This window comes from Crinia signifera, chromosome 2 (assembly GCF_055691185.1).
Source record: "Crinia signifera chromosome 2, ASM5569118v1, whole genome shotgun sequence".
Lineage (NCBI taxonomy): Eukaryota > Metazoa > Chordata > Amphibia > Anura > Myobatrachidae > Crinia > Crinia signifera.
The window spans coordinates 81632946-81654586 of record NC_139218.1 but is presented as its reverse complement, the minus strand read 5'-3'; the positions used below and the strand labels follow the sequence as shown (position 1 = coordinate 81654586).

Genomic DNA, 21641 nt, shown 5'->3' with positions numbered 1-21641 from the left:
ACAGTTTTTTTGCAGCCAATTTGATACCGTTACAACTATATGAATTCTAAAGGAAATTTTAATCAGTTTACTACATATGCAAGTTTTACTACTAATTCACTGTAATATCACCTCATTATCAATCATTTAGGTCGGCTCTGAGCAAAGGAGATACTGGTTGAGGACTAAAATTTTTTTTTTTAGCCCATTGAATTTAAAAAAAAAAAAAAAAATGCAGATGCTGTATTCAGGATATAACAAAAAGAAAAATGAATTCTTGTTGATAAAGTTTGTAAATGGAACATTTTGAAATACAAAATATATATTTGGTTTATGTAACACTTTTTTTTTTTTAATAGGAAGTCAGTTTTAAAAATGTCTAAGTGCTTTGTCCTGTACACAGACTAACATTTTGAAAACAAATACAAATAAGTAATTAATGGATGTATTTGAAAGTTTATTATATAAATGTGTGCTTTTTCATTAGAAGATTACAAAACCGATTAAGAGAAATGTACAAGCAGTGATTACCATTAATTGATCATACTAGATACATGTTAGTAGTAATGGTTAAATTTGTTTTAAGGTAGGTGATAATAGAGTCCTCTATATTTGTTGTACAAAGACATTTTATTCTAGTTTACTGCAATGAAAGCACCCGTAAGGGTTTTTCAAATATTGAATTATGGGCACATAGGGCAATTCATAATTATACTTCAAGTATCATAATTTTGCTGACATGCCATGCAAAACCTAATATAAAGAATGATTGTACATAACTGTAGAAAAATATTCTCTATGATTTGTCTTAAAAAAAAGAAAGAAAAACGTTAAACAGCCCCCCCCACACACACACCTGAAATACAGTAACTGCAAAATAATTACATCCCTTTGTGTACAGTGTCCCTTTCATCTGGGTCTGTCATAAAGCTAATTCATCATTTTCACCAGAGAGAAACCTCATCTGTTACACACCACAGCTTATAACGAATATCAAATCGTCTATTTAGAAAAGATTAGTAAATTGCAAAAAAAAAAAAAAATACAAATAAAAAATAAAATACAAATAAAAACGTTATATGATCAATATAGAGAACATAATACTCCATAATATTTGCTTTCAAATCAATCTAGTTTAAACCGCAGGGCTTAAGCATGTTCTAGATTCGTTCTAGATTCCTGCTCCGTATATTACCATCCATGCTGTCTGACCACAGTACATTTATTGCCTTTTTTAGCTCTATTAATTCTATTTTCATGATTTTTGAATTATTATTGGGACCAAGCCATACTAGGAGCTAGGAGGGCAGGCTGTACAGAAAAATATGGATTCCAGTACTTATTGCAGCTACTTCCAGAAAATGTGCTTATGAACTGGACGTTTATATACATGGACTGAAGAGCTGAAATGGGGAACCTTTTAGGTTCATGTTTATTACAAATTGTATTGCTAACCTTCATGTATACAGTATATGTAGTATTCGTATATCTGCACTTTAGGAATTTAAAGCAGGGAATATTTAAATGTATGTTCATGCAATTTGCATGGTTAGAAATAAATGCGGACCAACCTATGGAATTAATGTGGGGAGTTTTAAAGTGGCTAGGTCAAGCCAAAAGGTGCACATGATTTAAACCGAACATGTAAAATACAAAAGAAAACACATGTGCAGTAAGCAAACTGCAAACCAAACAGTACGGACATAAGAACAGTCAAAGGAATTCCTGTTGTAATCAAGTACTACTGCTTTAACTATTTATTTGCTGGAAGAATTCAAAGCACACAGAGTGCAATCAACTGCTTTGACGGCTTTGTGGAGGTTGGCGGGTTCATAATTTCATGTATGTGTTATATCACATTACATTCAGATGCAGTTCTATATCTGCACTATACAGTACTACTGAAGCTCTCACAGCCAGGCAAGAGTCTACGCCACCGCCACAGAACATACAGAACTCATTTTGAAACAAAGACAAGGTATGTGACTTACAGTTATAGGCGAAAAAACAAAAAGTTAAATTAGAGCACAATAAGAAAATAGGCAACAAGTTTTACTTAAAAAAAAATGCAGAGGAAACTGGCAGTCATGTGCCATAAAATAAACTCAAACATTTGCATGGCACAGAGTACATACTGTAGATGTAAGGAACACAGCATTGATATAATGTAAGTGCTCAAAATAAAGAGAAAAATGGGCAACTGAAAAATCTCCCTATAAAAATAATCATTGATGTTTCAGTGTATTCATGCAGGGAGGATGAAAGTCTTATTGCTCCCACTGGTGGAGGACCAGGTTTCCATTTCTCATTTTACAGACTGGTCATTCCAGTCAGTAAGGTAGAAGGGTTGCCATGAACATCATAAAGAGAAAACAGACAAAAAGCAGCAGCATAGATGATGGCCCGGCAAGGGTCTTTTTGATATGTGCTTGCCGGAGTGTCTTTTTGATATGTGCTATCTCTCAGTTGGCCTGGCTTTGTGCTGTAGATTTCCAGCTCTAGAGCTCTGTAGATAGTTAAGGTCACAGCGCAGTTGAGGTAATCTTCTTTATACCTCTTCTTTGTGCAAGAGTGGAACGGCCTACAGGTTCTAACACTGGAGACAACGGATTGAGGTTCAAAGCAGAGTATGTAGCCGCCATGGCTCCCTATAGTAAAATACAAAGATTATGTTAGTAGAGAGACAATAGAAAACAGATTCTATAAATCAGGCTTGGACAAACTGTGACTCTCATTAAATGTTTTCAAACTACAGGTCACTGCATGCTGGTCGGGTGGGTAGCTGTGTGTGTGTGTGTGCGTGCGTGTGCGTGGGGGGGGTAGTAACATCTAGAGCAGGCATGTCCAACGTTGGCCCTCCAGATGTTTTGAAACTACACATCCCAGCATGCTTTGCAATAGTTTTAGCATTCTCTAATAGCAAAACTGTGGCAAAGCATGCTGGGATGTGTAGTTTCAAAACATCTGGAGGGCCAACGTTGGACATGCCTGATCTAGAGAGTTACAGGTTGTCCAGGCCTGCTACACAGACAGCCTAGGCAAGTGTTTCTCGAATATGGTACTCAGGACACCAAACAGTTTCTAGGTCACACAGATGTATTCCTCACTAACACATAACAGGAAAGCAGGAACTGTTTGAGGTCCTCAAGACCAAATTTGAGTACCTATACTTAAAAATTAACAAGTTCACCATAAATATGAAGTATTTTGCAAGTTTGAAGTACACTATAGGACCATAAGTATTTAGATACCATTGAAAAAAACAAATAACAGATGAAGGCAGACTTTAGATCAGGCATGTCCAACGTTGTCCCTCCAGATGTTGTGAAACTACACATCCCAGCATGCTTTGCCACAGTTTTGCTATTAGAGAATGCTAAAACTATTGCAAAGCATGCTGGGATGTGTAGTTTCACAACAACTGTAGGGCCAACGTTGGACATGCCTGCTTTAGATGGAGCTTATTGCACCATCAATACTAATTCTAATTCTTTCAGCTTAAGGTTCCGACGGATCGGGCCGAGAAATTGAGTTAAGTTGGGCAAATCTCTTAGGTTTTAGATACGCGGTACCGTGCGCATCAGATCGATGCACCGAGATCACAAGTGCTGCACGCGTAGGATCTGTCAGATGGATCAGCCTCCAGCAGCACTTGCTGCTATCATATGCTATATATCATATGCAAAAGGACCGAATCAGCTGGCTCTAGACTGATGCAAGAAGTCACAGCAGTGTATGGCCACTTTCAGTTGTTCAGTAAAGTATGGAATATGAGTAAAAGCAGTTAGAAGATCTGGTCCCAAAATGGCTAAAAACTGACAGTGGTAGCTTTTTCTTTTAAATCAGCATTTTATTTTTAAGTTACTTCGTTTTTGTTCATAAATAATAAAATAAAAAATAAAAAATTAGAAAATGGTTATCTAGTAAAATAACAAATTACTGAAACACTTAAATTGATATTTGGGAATATTTGGGAGTAGGGTAAGTAGCACGATAGAAATAGTGTATTTTCCATTTTACTTCATGTTACTGCAAAACCATTCTAAGGCTTTGTACACACGGGGACGATTTTGTCTAATATCGCGGACAATATGGTCGCTGAGTGACCATATTGCCCGCGATGGGTGCGTGCTCCCGCTTTCTCCCCCATAATGATCTCTGGTCGCAGGAACATGCTCCTGCGACCAGCTGATTTCGACTGCCGGGCTCCACCGGCAGTTTCTTTTCATCAGCGACCATCTCTGGTTGATGCAAACGGGACAATGAGCGATATATCTGGCATTTTACTGGCAGGAAATTTGGGCAATGGGTACTTCAGAGAATGGGATAGTTGTGTATTGAAATTTAAACTATGTTACAAATGTAATGTCTATCAAAAAAATCAAGGATGTCTATGAGGATCTTTTTTGTACTTAATGCAGGTGTCTGCTGTATAACTTCTAAGACCTCACCTCCATACTTTCCCTTGAGGCATAGTTCCCTACTTTTCTGCCCCCTCCTCTTTGTACTCTATTGTGGATGGCAAAGGGGGGCCTCTAGGGGACTTACCCACTTTCCTGGGGTGCTGGGTGGACCACCCATTTTTTGGGTGCCTCCCTGCTATTCTGGAATATTAGGCAAGTATGATTTAAGGGTTTGGTATTGGTGGTAGGGGGGGGCGGGGGGGGGGGGGCGGCAGTAGACAAGTTTTGCCTAGGGTGCTGAGAAGCCCTGCCAACAGTACAGGTTTCTACATGCTCTAAGCGCTGCTTCCTCCACCCTCAACCCGTTTAACCTGTTCACAGTGCACAGCAATACGGCAACGAACCGGTAGGAACTCTGCTTTTTACCCAGTTCGTATTGCCGTGTTGCTACAGTTTATCTGTAACCCCTTTCACATCGCACTAATTACCAGGTTAAACCGGCAAGAAACCGGCAAGAAACCGGCTTCGATCCGGTAATTAGGTGCGATGTGAAAGGGGTAAAATACTCATTGGAGGTTAGTTCCACACTTTTTGAATAATCCATTGTGTAAATAGTTGTATTTAACCATGTATACATATGTATGCTAACATGAAGCTCAGTCTTTATATGGCATTACAAGAAAAGGAATATTACCTTAACTAAATGAGGTGCATCCTGTCGATTGAGCTGGTACTGAGGCAGCTGGTCACAGTGTACTATCCAGGGGTGCTTCAGTACCTGGGCAGCTGTTAATCTCTGGTGTGGATCAACATGAAGCATTTTTGATACTAAATCCTGTGAATGTACAAAATAAACGGTCTCAAACTTAAAATATCAACAATCACTGTTCTATCATCAACAGCATTATTTATAAAACAAATGTGTAGTTTTACAGGTATGTGCTTGCCACTTTATTGAACAGAGGTTATATAAAGATAACTTATTAATTGTGGTGGTCCCTACATTTCCAGCTGCAATTCCTCTGCCATGGGTTTCTCTATGGGGGCTGCTAGGCAGTCAGATTAACCAAGCTCCAGAATGCTTTGCAGAGAGTGTTCGTCTATAGTAGCCTATGGCTATTATATCCTTCTCTGTTGGCATTGGATGACACGTGTTCACTGATAGCTGCACACGTGCAGTATGTGCCAAGGATCCAGGAAGGGCTCGACCTGGTCTCATACCTTAAGACCAGGACAGGCCCATAAAGGATCTTGCATACCAGAAAGAACACAAAGGTAAATGTGAGCAAACCTTTATCACATTTGCCGTTTAAATGCAAATTTTAATAAACATGTTCTTAATCAAGTAGCAACCAATCAGCTTCTACAAATCATTCCATACAATGTATCTAATAAATTCAAGCGAAACACTTATTGTTTGCTGGGGCAATATCTCTACTCTTTAGAAATTAGATCTCCCCTATAATATATGCAAGTTTTTATAAAAAAGCTCAAGTAAATTATTGCTAATTAACAAATAATTCTATTTTATTTATAACATGATATCCTTATGAACCAAGACATTGGACTGCGGCACCACAAAGGATCAACTAAGGAGAAAATTACGGAGTCATATATCTGAAACTAATATGGCCTGGAAGCACTGGAATGGGAACCTGAGAAATGATGTCCAGAAGACATTGATTTATAAGAGAAGGCCAGACCTTAGCAATATCGGAGACTGAATTCCAGTAACCGCCACTTAGAGAGAACTTTCCACTGCCTATTCTTGCCAATATTTCTTCAGGCGTATCATCCGGTCCATTTGCAAAAGGTGTGTGTCTGCAATTCAATACAATACCCACTTATAATGTGATTTAGATATAATTGATGAATAAAAAAAAAAATCTGGAAAAGCCGCTTAGTAAATTAAATGTACAGTAACAGTGACTCGTAGAAACCTCTGATGAAGAAAGTTATATACTAAAAAGCACCTACAATATATTCTAGATTTAAGAAAAAGGTGTAAAACAAAACATTTCTATGGAAACACAATTTTTATTATTCCTATGTTGAATAAATAATAACAATGCAAGAGATTTTTCTTTTGGAGTTATACAAAGCAATGTAATGTATTACATGAACTCACCCAGTTAGCATAGTATATAGGAGAACACCTAGGCTCCAAATGTCACAAGCAGCATCATAACCTTGACGCTTTAAAACCTACATTTAAAATAAATAAAATTAATTTTAAAAGTGCAAAGTAAAGTTTACAAGTTGACCTCAATTAAGATTCAAATATTTTAAAATGTGGAAAACGGTATCCAACAACAGTGCTTAATGTGGTTGTGCCAACAGCACAAACGAGCAGGCACAGGATTTTCAATAGCGTATTTTAGGCTGTAAGCTATTGTAGATGCCAAACACATTTATACTGATGTATGGCAAGTTAACCCTCTGAGTGCCAACATCTGTGCGAGATGGGCAAAATATCTTCTAACCAGGGGCGTAACTACAACTTTGTGGGCCCCATAGCAAGATCCTGAAAAGGGGCCCCCACCCACCATTGTCCCTACAATGTCCCTTAAATAGAAAGAGAGGATGTTAGAGAAAAATGGATGAGAGGGGGAGAGAGACAGAGGGTGTCAAACAGAGAGAGTAAGAGAAGTGGACAAGAGAGAGGGGTGTGAGCGACAGTGAGAGTATCAAGGAGGGAGAGAGAAAGCAGACAGCAAGAGAGATAAAGGGTGTATGAGAGAGGCAGCGTCCAAGAGTGAGACAAGTGTCAGGGGGCCCAACACAAATATAGGTGGGATTGCACGTAGGAGAAAGAGGGGAGGGAGAATGGGATGGAAATGATAGAGAGGGGGTCGCTCACATTCTGAGTGGTGGGAGGAGGGTAGATGGAGAGGCTGTCAGATGTGGATAATAGAAAGGGGCGAGACAGAAGGTTGAATATGAAATCGAAGCATGCTAATTGGCAGAGACAATCACAAAATTAGAGGAGGGAGGTGCGAGATGATTATATGCAACGTAGAGAAAAGGGGTGGATAGAAGCGGTCACACACAAAGGGGGTAACAGTTATGTCCCATGGGAATCTGTCAAGATACAAGGGAGAGAGAATTGGTGAAAGAACCGGTCACAATCGGGGGAGGGGTTGGCAGAAACATACTGAGGAGAGCAAGGGGGCAGGCTGTCACCCCACACCAGGCCGGGATCTATACCACACACATAGGACAGGCTCTGCAGCGCCAGATCGGGAGGAGGGGGAGACTGCACTGATAATAGAGAAGACAGCTTCAGCGCCATCTACTGTTCGGCGGTCTAGGTGGTTGGCTTTGTCTTGCCTGGTCCCCGTCTCCTTCCCTACCAGGTGTAGGAAGAAAAACTACCAGCTCCCTGCTGCAGCAGCACCACTAAATAAAAAAATACATAATAAATTGTTCAAAAGGGTGCAGGGGATTGCCTGCTGGCCCCCCCTAGTGACCAGGCCTCATAGCAGTTGCATCCCCTGCACCCTCTATAGTTACGCCACTGCTGCTAACAATGCCAGCATCACTCACATTTGTTATTTAAATTCAAATAAAAATTGTTCAAAAACGGATTGTATTTTTCTATACAAGGTCAACATTACAGGTCATTATGATGACAACAATTGTTTGCTTGGCAATTTTCACAGCTATTTTGACAAATTTACTTGACACTTAAAGGGTTACCATTGAAATTTAATGCACGGAATCCAGGATGGTAAAGGGACTGGAACGAGTACATAAGATGACAGATCAAACTATAATAAGACTGACAATGTCACAGAAAGCGGTGAATGGTGAGCCCAGGTACAAAAATATACTTGTAGCCCTGCTAGTATCAGTGTCTTTGCCCAATCCCCAGAAATCCCCCAGTCTCTCGCTGACATCCAACCTCCATAGCAGCATGTTCCCCACTTCACAATATCACTGCACTACATCCCCATTATATGCTGTATTGTTACAACACTACATTAGATCCACCTATATCCTGCAATACATCACTACAGTACACTTTTCCTTTTACACTGCATTACTACATTCCCCTATATGCTCCACAACCTCCCATTACATCGTACTTCACCACTACCTACTACCTCCCTATCCGATCAACTACATTGCTACCTCACTACATTATAAATACCCCCCATATGCCACACTAATTCACTACACTACATCCCCCTATGCAGCGCTACAACATTATACTACATCCCCCCCTATGGTATTCTTCACTTTACCAAATCCCTCCTATACCTAGCGTTATATTACTAAACAACAATCCCCCTCTCTACAATACACTACAAGCCCCATATAAGCCAGGCTACATAACTGCACTACATTCCTCACAATACTATTAACACATCCGAGTGTCTCCTTTTACATGAACTTACCATGAGATCCTGCACAACAGAGCTCCATAATAAAACAGGGTAGAAGGGAAGAAGGGTTTGGCCAACAATGAGCAAAGTAGAAAGAGGTGAAGGGGATATACAAAGGGAATAAAAGGGTGTAGGCCTGGTCCTAGAATTATGAGATAGCTGGGTAGAGGGGGAAATGGTGTAGGTTAAGGGCTGGGCCTTTGGATGGGAAGGAGTACAGTAGAGTGAAAGAAGAGGGTAAACCTCATCCTGCCAAGGGTAGAGACATCTATTTCTCCTATGACACAGGACCACAGTGATTGGCTGGCATACTATAATTAGTCACTTCGACTCATTAGTACAGCTAAAATTACTGGCTGCACGATTTGTAGTCCCATTGTAGTGAACCATAAGCAGTTCACAGATACTGCTTATGGTTAACTATCTTAATGTAAACACTGTAGGACCCAAATGCAAAAAAGCAAACCAATATAAACTTACATGGCAGAATTAAATTCTTTTGTGCAGAAGCGGTCACTCCTGGGCACCCAATGGAGCATTTTAAATGTTGTTCCGCTCGGACACGTTCAGGTACTGGAGCAGACATTTCATTCAGCTCACTACCCTCAGTGGTGGCAAGCTAAAATGAGTAGAGTGACCCATTTGGATACCCAAACTACACTTTTCGCAACACACCCAATCCCAGCTTTTATGGCTAAATCTGCACTGTCTGGGCACGGTCAGTGCCAAACCCCCAAACCCCAATACAAAACACATTGTAATATCGCCACAAATTTACAGAAGATCGGGTATGATAAAAAAATAAATATTTCCCATAGTGCCATAAAGATTAAGTCTCAGTTTAATTCATAAGGGAATATTTATATTTTTGTGTATTTTTAGGCTTTATTTAGAAGTAGGAATCATTATGCGGACTGTAATGCCTTCAAAAATAAAAATAAAATGTATTCCCCTACTCTGCTCTAAAATAGAAACTTGTGCAGCAGCACACACTTTCTGCATAGATCATCATAGGAGTGGGTGGAGGGCGGAAAGATGGGTCAATGAAACAAGGACGATTCCAGCCTTCTAAACAGCTCTGAGTATATTTATAGAATTTCAGAAGAGATAAGATAATGCTAATTTGGTTATCCAATGTCAGTGCAATAAACTTTTCTACAAGTTTAAAGTTATCATGGAAAACAATAGAAAATTAATTTCAATGTTAAACTTGGGTTTAACATTGTTAAACTAGGCTGCCAAAGCAAGACAATTAAATGTCTTGTACAATGACATCAGAATTTATATACCTTAATAAAATATACATTTTTGTAATCTTTTAAAAAAAAAAAAAAGAAATCGGTACTTGTGTATTTTGGCGGCGCCCCCGATCTCCATCGCATGGCATGCGATGCGATTTTTGCCCCCTATGCGATGAAAAATTGTATAAGCACCCTAATGGGTGCTTACAATGTTAAATGCACCCCCACACCACCCCCCCACTATAAACATGAACCCGAACTGTGGCGAGCCCGCGAGGGGCGGCGGTACTCGTCCTCCGACCTTTTCATACCCCCACTATCCACGTCGGCGTGGAGTTGAGAATAGAAAGTGTGTCGAGCGCAGCGAGCCCCGCGGATACCTTCACAGGTATACGCGCCCCCTCGCGGGCTTCACAGGTGTCCGCGTCCCCTCGTAGGCTTCACAGGTGTCCGCTCGCCACACTTTCTATTCTCAACTCCACGCCGACGTGGATAGTGGGGGTATAAAAAGGTCGGAGGACGCGTACCGCCGCGCTCGCCACGCTTCGGGTTCACGTTTATAGTGGGGTGGGGGGGGTGGGGTGGGGGGGGGGGGGGGTGGCGTGGAGGTGCTCTTAACATTGTAAGCACCCATTAGGGTGCTTATACAATGTTTAATCGAATCGCATTGTATGCCATATACAATGGCATACAATTTTAAAATTGTATGCCATTGTACAATATCGCGCGATATTGCATGCCTTATGGAATGCGATGCAATGGGCGCCGCCAAAATACACAAGTACCAAGATATCAGTCCAGTCAGTATGCTTATTATATAAGAGATTATTACAAATACGAGTTCAAGTTATCCAAAAAGACAAAAACATTTTAACATTAACCCTTTGAGTGCCAAGTGATTTGGGCAAAACTGGTGTGAAAATTGCCAAGAAAACATTTTTGTTCATCAATGATCTGTAATGTTTACCTTTTATAGGAAATATAATAATTTATTTACATTTATATAACAAATGTGAGCGCCGCTGTTATTTTTAGCAGATATTTTGCACATCTCTCACAGAGATGTTGGCACTGAAAGGGTTCAAGTATATCCAAAATGTACATAAATTAGCCTACTTTGCATTACAGTAAGTAACAGATTATCTTTGAGATCCATCAGTACATTTGATTATGCTATTATATAGTTTCTTATATAGCACAGCATATTTCATTGCGCTTTCCGCAGCTGTTCTCGTGCAGTAACACAATATCTTTGATATGCGCACTATCTAAGGCCTTGACACTCCAGCTGTTGCATCAGATTTAGCATGGCCAAATAGCAAAATTGAAGCAGAGCATGCTGGGATGTGTAGTTCAACAGCTGGAGTGTCAAGGTTAGCCATTATGGATCTAAGGTGTATGCATGGCTCCGAGGGTCAGCATTTTGCAGACACACAAAGCATAATCCCTGATAAATGCTATTACAGATGCTTATTGTTTTGCCCATGGCATCCTTTTAGCAGCAAGGTAAATTAAAGCTGCTTATAGGATACTAGCCACAGATAGCAATTGAATTGACGTGTTTGGCATTACACAGATACAAGCATGTGAGCCACTATACAATTAACTTTGGGTGATTTTTTTTTTAAAATAGATTATAGAGAAACAAAAAACTACATAAAAAGCATAGGCACAAAATTTGTTAAGAAAAGATTTCTACATATACATTGCATGTATCCAAGAAATATCTAATAGTCAGAAAACCTTCAGTTTCTGTTCAATGATTACTTTAATGCCAGTTGAATTAGCTAGTGACTCACTTTTCTCAGCGTTATATCCAGACATGAATGCATCTGCCTTTCTCTCAAATTAAAAGGAAACATTTTTCTTAAAACACAGAAAGAAAAAAGGAGCAGCGAAATTTTTACATGAGTTCTTCGATTATTCAAATATTCTCTCTACTTCTCATTTATCATTAAACCACAATCCATTCCTTATATGGCTCTAATAAGGTGATAATAGATTCTACATTTTTACCAATTTTTATCAGTTTTTGAATTGCCTAGATGGTAGTAGCTCATGAACATGAACAAGGCTTGATCGTGTGTGGTATTTTAGGTCATGCTGCACTAGTTTGACAGTGACCAAATTACCAAACTAGAGGTATTCCTGCAGACAGGTGGACTACTGATACAGAGCTGCAGTATTAGAACTCTGTAAGCAATGCAGTTTACTATGTGAGGAGTCCCATGCACTAACGAACAGCTATGATGGACACTTGCTTGGAAGAGGAAACTGTTATGACAGTGATAGTATTGGAAAATTATACATTAAACAGAACCCACTTGTGTTTTAATAAAGACAAAACAACCAAACGTCAATAGGAAATTACCTCGGGAGCAACAAAATTAGCAGTGTAACAAGGAGTCATAAGCAAGCCATTTTCTGCCCGGAGTTGCTTAGCAAATCCAAAGTCGCAGATACGAATAGACTCAGGATTTCCAGACTCATCCACATAAAGAATATTGCTGGGCTTCAAATCCCTGTGAACCACCTAAAAAAAAAACAAATACAGAACAGTGTTTAACATGTGGCAAAATGTTAAAGCCTCTGAGTTGCTAAAGGTACAGTATGGGATTTTGCAGAAGTCTGTACTTTTACAATCATTTACAAAATCAGGTTGGTTTTGCCTTTTCTGAAAAATTGTAAATTGTCTTAGGTGCTAGAGCAAATGGTGGTCTAGATTTATGTAGTGCAGCAGCCACTATGATGGAGGTATTTAAGTGGTTTTGCCTTTTAAATGATTGCCGCTTTGAAAAAATGGGCAGACTCACATGCATATACACAAGTATAAAGGTATACAGAAACAAAATGTGCGCAGATAGAGAAGCCAAATCAATTTAGGACTCCCAGAAAAAAGGCTCTCCCTGAGACCTACACCAAAGATTTAAATACACAAATAGTGGAGTCATAAAAAACTTATCCGGCGCTCTGTGATACGCTTCTTCTGCTGAAGACCTTCGTTCAGCATATACTCCACATGTGGGGAATATAAACAAAGGATCTCATAGTGTAATATGACACAAAATATTTAATACACAATATGACATCAAATAAAAACGATCCAATCAAACAATGCTACTTCCGATATCAGCTTTGAGAAGTGGGGTAATTACCAGAAGTGGAGGAACTGCAAACGTACAGTTCAAACAAGCGTGTTGAATAGGTCTTCAGCAGAAAAAGCGTATCACAGAGCGCCGGATAAGTTTTTTATGACTCCAATATTTGTGTATTTGAATCACATGCATATACATCTGCCAACTAGGAGGATATTACATTTATCCCCACATTAAAGAATAAATTGTTAATTTGTTAACACTTAAGATTTTTATGGTCTTCATGCTTTCATAGGGAATGCTATGGTCACAATGCAGAGAGTGCCATAGAGTAAGGACCTTTGTACAAAATAACAGTAACATGCAGTATATGTCAGGGATGTGGAGCAGATCAGTATCCTCTCACCAACAAGACTTAGGTCTAGAAAACACTTTATTAGCCAACAACTTTTGTCAGCATGCACAAGTTACAACATAACATGGTTTATTAAGCAGCATAACCCTGCCACCAATAATTCTCTATATTATATAATAGTATGGAGAAAAAGTGTGATACTTTCAACCTAAGGCTGAAAAGGACAAGTGCCTACTAGGTGTTGTGTCAAGAAGCTCCCACTAGGGGGTGTCAAGTCCCCAAAACATTTTTTAAATGGCTAAAGAAGGTGGAGAGCTAACAATAAACTGGATCATTTAGGTACTACAATTTTAGTACATTTTATTTGTACACATACATTTTCTCAATGATTAAAAAACTAATATTAAGAAGTAATTATTTTAGCAGCAAGTTTATTGTACAACAACAATTAATAAAATAAATTTGTATAAAAATTGGACAAGAGATATACCTATTTGATATGGCGTTCCACTTGTTGTTATTGTGCTCTGTTAGAGGCAAATATTTGGTTCCCTGGTGTGGATCCGTATTTGGTCAGTGCAGGATTGGTGTTACTGCTGGAGCGTATTGCAATCCGCAATCAGAGGCATCTTTACGATATTGCAATAATTGTAATCCAGAAATTAGGCAGGTGTTGTTGTCCCAATAAACAGAAATTTGTGCAGTTGTGTGCGTTTTTTTCAGACCAATAACCAAGGTTTCACACCTTTGAAAAAGTTGCCAGGTGGCGACGAAACATGTTAGGAGACACCTTCTGATTTTAACAGTATTGGACTTCATTGGGGTTCTTTTTGGAAACAGCAACTCTTCCTAGTTATTGGTCTAAAAAAAACGCACAAATATGGGTACTTTTTTCCTAGCACGGCGCCCACGATTTCCAATCGTATGGAATCTTATGCATTGTATCGCATTGCATGCCATATAGCCGCATGTGATGCGATTTTGGCCCCCCTATACGATTTTTTATTGTATAAGCACCCTAATGGGTTCTTACAATGTTAAATGCACCACCACCCGAAGCGTGGTGAGCGCAGCGAGCCCGTGAGGGGCGGCGGTACGCGTCCTCCGACCTTTTTATACCCCCACTATCCACGTCGGCGTGGAGTTGATTTTAGACAGTGTGGCGACCTGCGCGAGGGGCCGCGTATTACTTTACATGTATTCCATGTGCGCTCGCCACGCTTCGGGCTCGCCACACTATCTAAAATCAACTCCACGCCGATGTGGATAGTGGGGTATGAAAAGGTCGGAGGACGCGTACCGCCGCCCCTCGCAGGCTCGCTGCGATCGCCATGCTTCGGGTTTGCGTTGATACTGGGGGTGGCGTGGGGTGCTTTTAACATTGTAAGCACCCATTACGGTACTTATACAATTAATAATCTTATAGGGGGCCATTTAACATTGAAAACACCCATTAGGGTGCTTATATAATTTAAAATCATATACCATTCTATATGGCATACAGTGCGATGGTATACGATTTTAAATTGTATAACATCAGGTGCAATCACGTAACATCGTATCGCATCGCATACCATTGTAAGGCTTATGGTATGCGATGGGCGCCGTGCTAGGAAACAAGTACCCAAATTTCTGTTTATTGGGACACCACCACCTGCCTAATTTCTGGATTACAAATATCGCATTATTTTGAGGATGCCTCTGACAGGACTGAAATAATCTCCAGCAGTGCCACCAATCCTGCAAGGTTTTAAGACTGCTTTAAGTATAACCACCACCAAGTACAGATCCACACCAGGGAACCAAATATTTGCCACTAACAGAGCACAATAAGAACTCCATATCAAATAAGTATATTACCGCTCTTGTCCAATTTTTATACAAATTTATTGATTCAATTTATTTTGTTAATTGTTATTGTACAATACACTTGCTGCTAAAATAATTACTTAATATTATTATTTTTATCACTGAGAAAGTTTGTGTGTACAAATAAAATGTACAAAAATTTGTAATACCTAATTGATCCAGTTAATTGTTAGCGCTCCACCTTCCTTTATCCATTATATTATAGTGTTAATTTTTAAATAGATGGAAATTTTTTGTTGGTAACATTGCAATGAGCTGGCTTCTTTCTACTAATACAATATAAAGGGTAACTAGTAGTGACAGCCACAAGGTGTTGGCAATCCGACAGCACTCTGCCACCTCACATGGCAGATTATCTTGTACTTCATAGATAACGTCAGGAAAATCTGATGTTGCTGTACCGTAAATATCAGGTATGAGTGCAATGAGACCGTTCATCCCCGGAAACTGACTACATGACCAACAGTCATTTTACAGTGGATCTGTCATATATTACATGGAATAGAGATTTACTCCTGACCTTTGTTCTAGCCTTTATAATGAGCATGTCCTGAATTTTCATCATGGAAGATCAATACTTAAGTTAATAGAGCACATGGTAATTTTAAAGGCTGGTGCTGCTGTGAATGTTTTATACGGTTTACACTGAGCAGCATGGTATTTTAACAAAATAATGAAGATTATTTGCACAGGAGTAATACTTTCTAATGTTCTGTTCAAGCAGTGTTTACTTGGCCACAGTATAATTTTAGAATGTATTCATTGACTTTCTCTCTCACCCATTGTGAATGGAGGTATTCAGCGGTTTTGGTAATCGTGTGCAGCACAGCACTCGCCTCCCGTTCAGAGAAAAACTTTTGTCTTAAGATTTTGTCTAGAAGTTCTCCGCCTTTCATTAGTTCGGTTACTAGATACACATACTTTCCATCGTCATACACCTGAAATACATAGATAAACATTATTTCTATGCACATGATTATATATATATGATTATATATATATATATATATATATATATATATACACACACACACACATATATACATACATATACACACACATACATACATACATACACACACACACACACATATACATATATACCGGGGAGAATATACAAACTCCGCACAGTTGTACAGTACATATAGAAGTCAAATAATTGGCTGGCAAAGGCCTCCTAAATACCTGGCTCAGTCACCATCCCAGAGGATGGAGATTCTACAAGTAAGAGGTAAAAAGGCAGCCCCTCCAAGGCATGGTGTGACTTATTAATGCTCCGGGGTTGAAGGGGTCCTAACAAAGTTGATATACACACACCGTTTCCAGCATATATTAAACAATGTCTCAAACCATTTGGCACCCCAAATCTAACCCCAGCTTTCGACAAACTCTCACTGGTGCCCTCTTAAATGCTTGGCCAATAAATACATCAGGAGACAAAGCGGCACTCTGAAGACTTGGTATTGCAGTGAAGTTAGAGAAGTTTTATCTGACATGTTTTGGGCTGAACTGCCTGTTGTCAGGAACAGAGTGACCAGCTCCGGCTTCCCCTTGATGCGGCGGCCTGAGCTTTTGTGGTGCTTAGCTATATAAGATAAGATGTTTATTTACTGTTCTCTCACCTTGCTTGCACCAGCCTATCTATAGTTAAACAACGTGCATTTTGCTTACATCTTTTAATGTGATAATGTTTGGATGCTGTCCATAGCGTAGTAGAATCTCAATTTCTTCCGTAGGATCTCTTTTACTCTTGTCGATTATCTTTTAAAAAGAAGAGAGTATATTTATATATATGCTCAATATTAACAAAAACCTGTTTTATTTCACACACACAAAAAAAAAAAAAAAATACACGAATACTGCTATATTTTTGTTCAACTAATAAAAGCTACTTGACTTTTAAACTATTAGTCTAATTCCAAACTCTTATCCCAGACAAATGGGTGTTCCAATTGGAAATGTAGAAATGTCTTAAGACTGGAAGAGGTATATTTACTAAGGACCAATTATCAGTCATTTTAAATTGATGAAAAATCTATATTGGATTTCGTAAAAAAACAAACAAAAAAAAAAAAAACAGATGGATTTTTACAGGTTTCCAGCTACAGTATTTAACAAAATCAATGGAAATGACCTTTAATAAATATACTCCTAAATGTCCTGTGGCTAAGTATCAATATTGACTGCTTTGATAGAATTACAAGGGTATCCTTATAATACACTGAGATCTGTCCCATCTCAGACATGCGTGGTGTAAGCCGGGCACACACCACACCCCGCAGCAACGGAAATAGAGCAGACCAGGAGTGGGGATAACCATGCAGCTCTGAGATAAGCACAGGCAAGCAATAGCGGGGTAAGGATAAGGAGGGGATAAGGTGGACTAGCATACTGTATGCCTGGTCCAAATTACATATAAGTAAAGTGATTCGCGAGTACCATAAGTAAGTGTATTTGTACACTATATATGTATTTGCCGTGAGTGCATGCAATTACTCTTACCAAACATTACATGTTACACTTGCTATATTAGAGTATATATCTGGGAGTTACAAATGCCAATTTAGTGACTATTTTTAATTGTGTAACTTGAAACAGTGATTCCCTGCAGACTGCTTGAATAAATTCAATATATATTAAATAACAAACAAGCCAATCATTTAGGTATCAAAACGACACATTGTATTATCATCTGACTCCCTACCTTTACTGCATATTCCATATTAGTTGCCTTGTGAATACACCTTCTGCAAATAGAGTAGGAGCCTACACCAATATCTTCTTTCAAGTCATAACCATCAGTGAATTGGATGCTATTCCTGTGAAGCTAGAACATTCATAGAAAATACAAATAATTAAAAATCACTCTACCAAACACTATCACTTAAGTTACTTACTGAGATTCCAGCAACATTACTTGCTTTATATTCTATGCCATTATCATACTCAGCAGACAGAGCAGAGATTCACAAGCGATATTCTTAAAGCTTTGTATTGCTATAATCTATTCTTGAAAGTAACAGGGTTACTTAATTTGAGTCTACACCAGGGATGGGGAACCTTTGGCCCTCCAGCTGTTGTTGAACTATACATCCCAGCATGCCCTGCAACAGTTTTAACATAGCCAAATCGCAAAATTGAAGCAGGGCATGCTGGAATGTGTAGTTGAACAACAGCTGGAGGGCCAAAGGTTCCCCATCCCTGGTCTACACTGACAGCGATAGCGGATTCGAAATCATATAGCAGTTAACATTGAACATCCAAAACTAACACGTAAGGCAGATTATAACTAAAATAATACTATCTACAGCACCTTATGGACTTTGTCTAATGCTGGGTAAACTGTCCAACTGCCCATCGCACCAACAGAATGGACAATTATTTTATTTATTTATACATATCGATAATATAAATTTCCAGTGTCCATGTGACTCCGTAACACTGCCATTTGCTGACAGCAAGTGAAAATACATCTACTAGCTTTTGAAGCATTTTGACAGCTCAATATATGTCCACAGACAATCAATTACTTAGCGGGAATTTGAATACACCCCCCCACCCCCGTGATGTCAGTCCCTGCAGCCAGTGTATGATGGATGGACAGCAGCACACACAGCCAGTTATAAAGATATATATCAGCATTGGCTGTGCTGTAGGGCTGATGCGATAGGTCTATGAGGAAATGCTATGGAAAAGCAAACATCTTTAAAAAAAATAAAAAATGAACATGAATTTAAACAAAATCATTACAATTAAGAAAATATAAATAATTTTGAGGAAATATAAACAAAAATAAGGTGTTACATTGAGACTATAATTACACAATGTTAAAAGTATAAATACAGCAAAGTAACAATACAGTTTTTTTTTAACAATAATATATGAACACCTAACCATATAAACACACAATCAAACTTAAAAACACAAGAAAGTACATGCCAATTCCAAAAACACTAATTTTTCAACCATATGCTCACCGGAACAATGCCATGAACTCCAACCGTTTGAATAGCCTGGTTTTCTTCCTCAGTAGCAATTGCTACAAAGCTAAATCCACGGAAGAGCTGGTGTGCATTGGCACTAGCTGGGATACCAGGAGAGTCTAGGCAACACAATAAGACATTATGCCAACTTTGAAACTGTGCAGCAGATATTTAAAAGGAAAAGGACATTTTTACACACAAGCTATACTGCAAAGTAAAAATGCCTTTCAAAAATAGAAATGTTAATAATTTATTTTTATCAATTAAAAAAACTGCAAAGGGATAGGCATTAGGTAGGGTAAAGGGGGGTAAGCACACCTAACCAGCGCCTGTCGGGGATTTAAAACTTTTTTATGGAGTTTTAGAATGAATTTTGCTTAGACTATTCATATTTATCTATAGTTTCCTATATAGCGCAGCATATACCGTAGTGCTTTACAATTGGACTTCTCATGGCAAAATGTAAACACGACAGCACCCAGGTTAAGGCACACACAGCATTTCTAGTTGGGAAGGTGTTTGTGCCCTTCTAAACATAATAGAAAGAAAAAAAGAAAAACACCTCTAACCTTTGGGTGTTTTTGCTGTGAACTCTGGATCAAAATAGAATGTGTCTTCGGGACCACCTGTTGCTGGTTTGAATGGAGGCTGAATTTCTCTTCTATACAATTTCTGCAAAAAAATTATTTCATACTCATTTTTTAATTTCTATATTCTGAAGTAAATTATTTTATAATTTATGTATTCATAGGTATGTTGCATTTGTTTTCACTCAAATTACTCACGTTCCAATCAATTGTCGAAAAGAAAGGATGTCTCTTAATTTCTTCAACACCATCTGGACCTGCTCCTTAACAAAACAGGGGCAAAAAAAAAGAAAAAATTGTAAATGGTAAACAATTAAATATTCTTTTCCACCAAGTCTTTTCACCAATAATCATAATGCATGCATGTTACCTAATCTGTTGGTTGGGTTTCTCTTAAACAGCATGCGCAGAAGAGACTGGGCCTCCAGGGTAAGAAACTGGGGCATCCCAAGCTTGGCCCTATATATGAAAAAAATCGAAATGAAGAGATCTGCTTTTGGTCCTGGAGAACTTTGCCAAGCCATCATTTTTTTTATATTTTCTAAACCTCTAAAAGATTGTCTCAACATAAGATTGAATTAAACATGAATCATTATAACAATTCTGAAAAAATTAGTTGTACTGCAAAAATGCAACGGAGAATATAATCTTAATAAAGCATTCACCTATGGGCACTCACAAGCCCTGATATCTGCATCTAAACACAGTATAGCAGTGTATATAAACATTTATTTAGAGTCAATGCTTATTTGATTGATAAATAAAATGTCACTTTACTTTTTATAGTGTAAAATAGCCAATAACATTGGCAAAACAAATAAAAACTAAATATGACAATTACAATTACCTTGTCACATTTTTCTCTTTGATTCACTTGAAGATTAGATTATTCATCTATAAAAATGTAAAGGGGCCTAAACATGTGGAGATGTGCTGAGTGTTGCTAGATCGCACGGCAAGATTGCTCAGCACACAGTGATGCGAGTGATCACTACTAGATTGTAAGCTCCTCAGAGCAGGGCCCTCTTCCCTCCTGTTGTCAAAGCCTTCTTATTTAAACTCGCAGCTCTCCCATACGTAAACACTCAGCGACCGCCTTCATCCGCATTCTCATCTCCGTCTTTGGCCAACAGTCCCTAGTAGCACATTGGTCAAGTCCTCACTACTTACATCGAAGCTGTAATGTGTATTGATCTATGGCGCTCTTTTTACCTGTACTCTATTTTTGTTATTTATTTAATGTAATGTTAAGTTTATCTCCCTGTACTGTTCCTTTGTTACAGCACTGCAAAACACTTGTGAAGTCTTATAAATAAAATTATAATAATCTGTCAGGTCCAGTCTCCGGTGATAACACTGGCCCTGACTATTTATATCCAGCACGCTGGATATTAATCACTGGGTGATTTCTAAGCCATCTAGTGAGATCGCTTAGAAAATGCCATAAAATCGCTATGTCTGTAGGCCCCATAAGTGAAGTTTAATTAGCAATACAGTCCACAGACTCAAAATATATCAAACTGTATATCATGTTACAAAAGGATGGGGATATTGGAGCGGATAGTGTAGCGGTGTACATGACGTGGCACTGGTCCCGCACACACAGCACTGGCCACATCTTTTTTTTTTTAACCTCCCATGCCTACTTGGCTCATAATCTGGCAATGTACCAGGCTACACTTAAGCATGTCTCTTTCTCATAGCACTGTCAGACTTTATTAATGCAGTGTTCATGCCAGTG

At 38.8% G+C, this 21641-nt stretch overlaps 1 protein-coding gene across 2 annotated transcripts in view; it reads right to left on the bottom strand.

Annotated features, from left to right (window-relative positions):
* Positions 1-423: 423 nt before the first annotated feature.
* Positions 424-21641, bottom strand: part of RPS6KA3 (ribosomal protein S6 kinase A3) — a 123135-nt gene continuing 101917 nt past the window's right edge. Inside the window, exons 11-22 of one of the 2 annotated variants that reach the window (XM_083172472.1) lie at positions 20271-20359; positions 20099-20157; positions 19883-19985; positions 19308-19432; positions 18035-18157; positions 17002-17091; positions 16110-16268; positions 12383-12544; positions 6511-6587; positions 6086-6203; positions 5077-5217; positions 424-2627 (exon numbers count right to left, since the gene is read on the bottom strand). In XM_083172472.1, the coding sequence (XP_083028598.1) occupies positions 2502-2627; positions 5077-5217; positions 6086-6203; positions 6511-6587; positions 12383-12544; positions 16110-16268; positions 17002-17091; positions 18035-18157; positions 19308-19432; positions 19883-19985; positions 20099-20157; positions 20271-20359 (1372 nt within the window). In that variant the 3' untranslated portion in view covers positions 424-2501. Of the gene's footprint in view, positions 2628-5076; positions 5218-6085; positions 6204-6510; positions 6588-12382; positions 12545-16109; positions 16269-17001; positions 17092-18034; positions 18158-19307; positions 19433-19882; positions 19986-20098; positions 20164-20270; positions 20360-21641 lie in introns of both variants that reach the window. The other variant, XM_083172473.1, reaches the window with a different exon arrangement.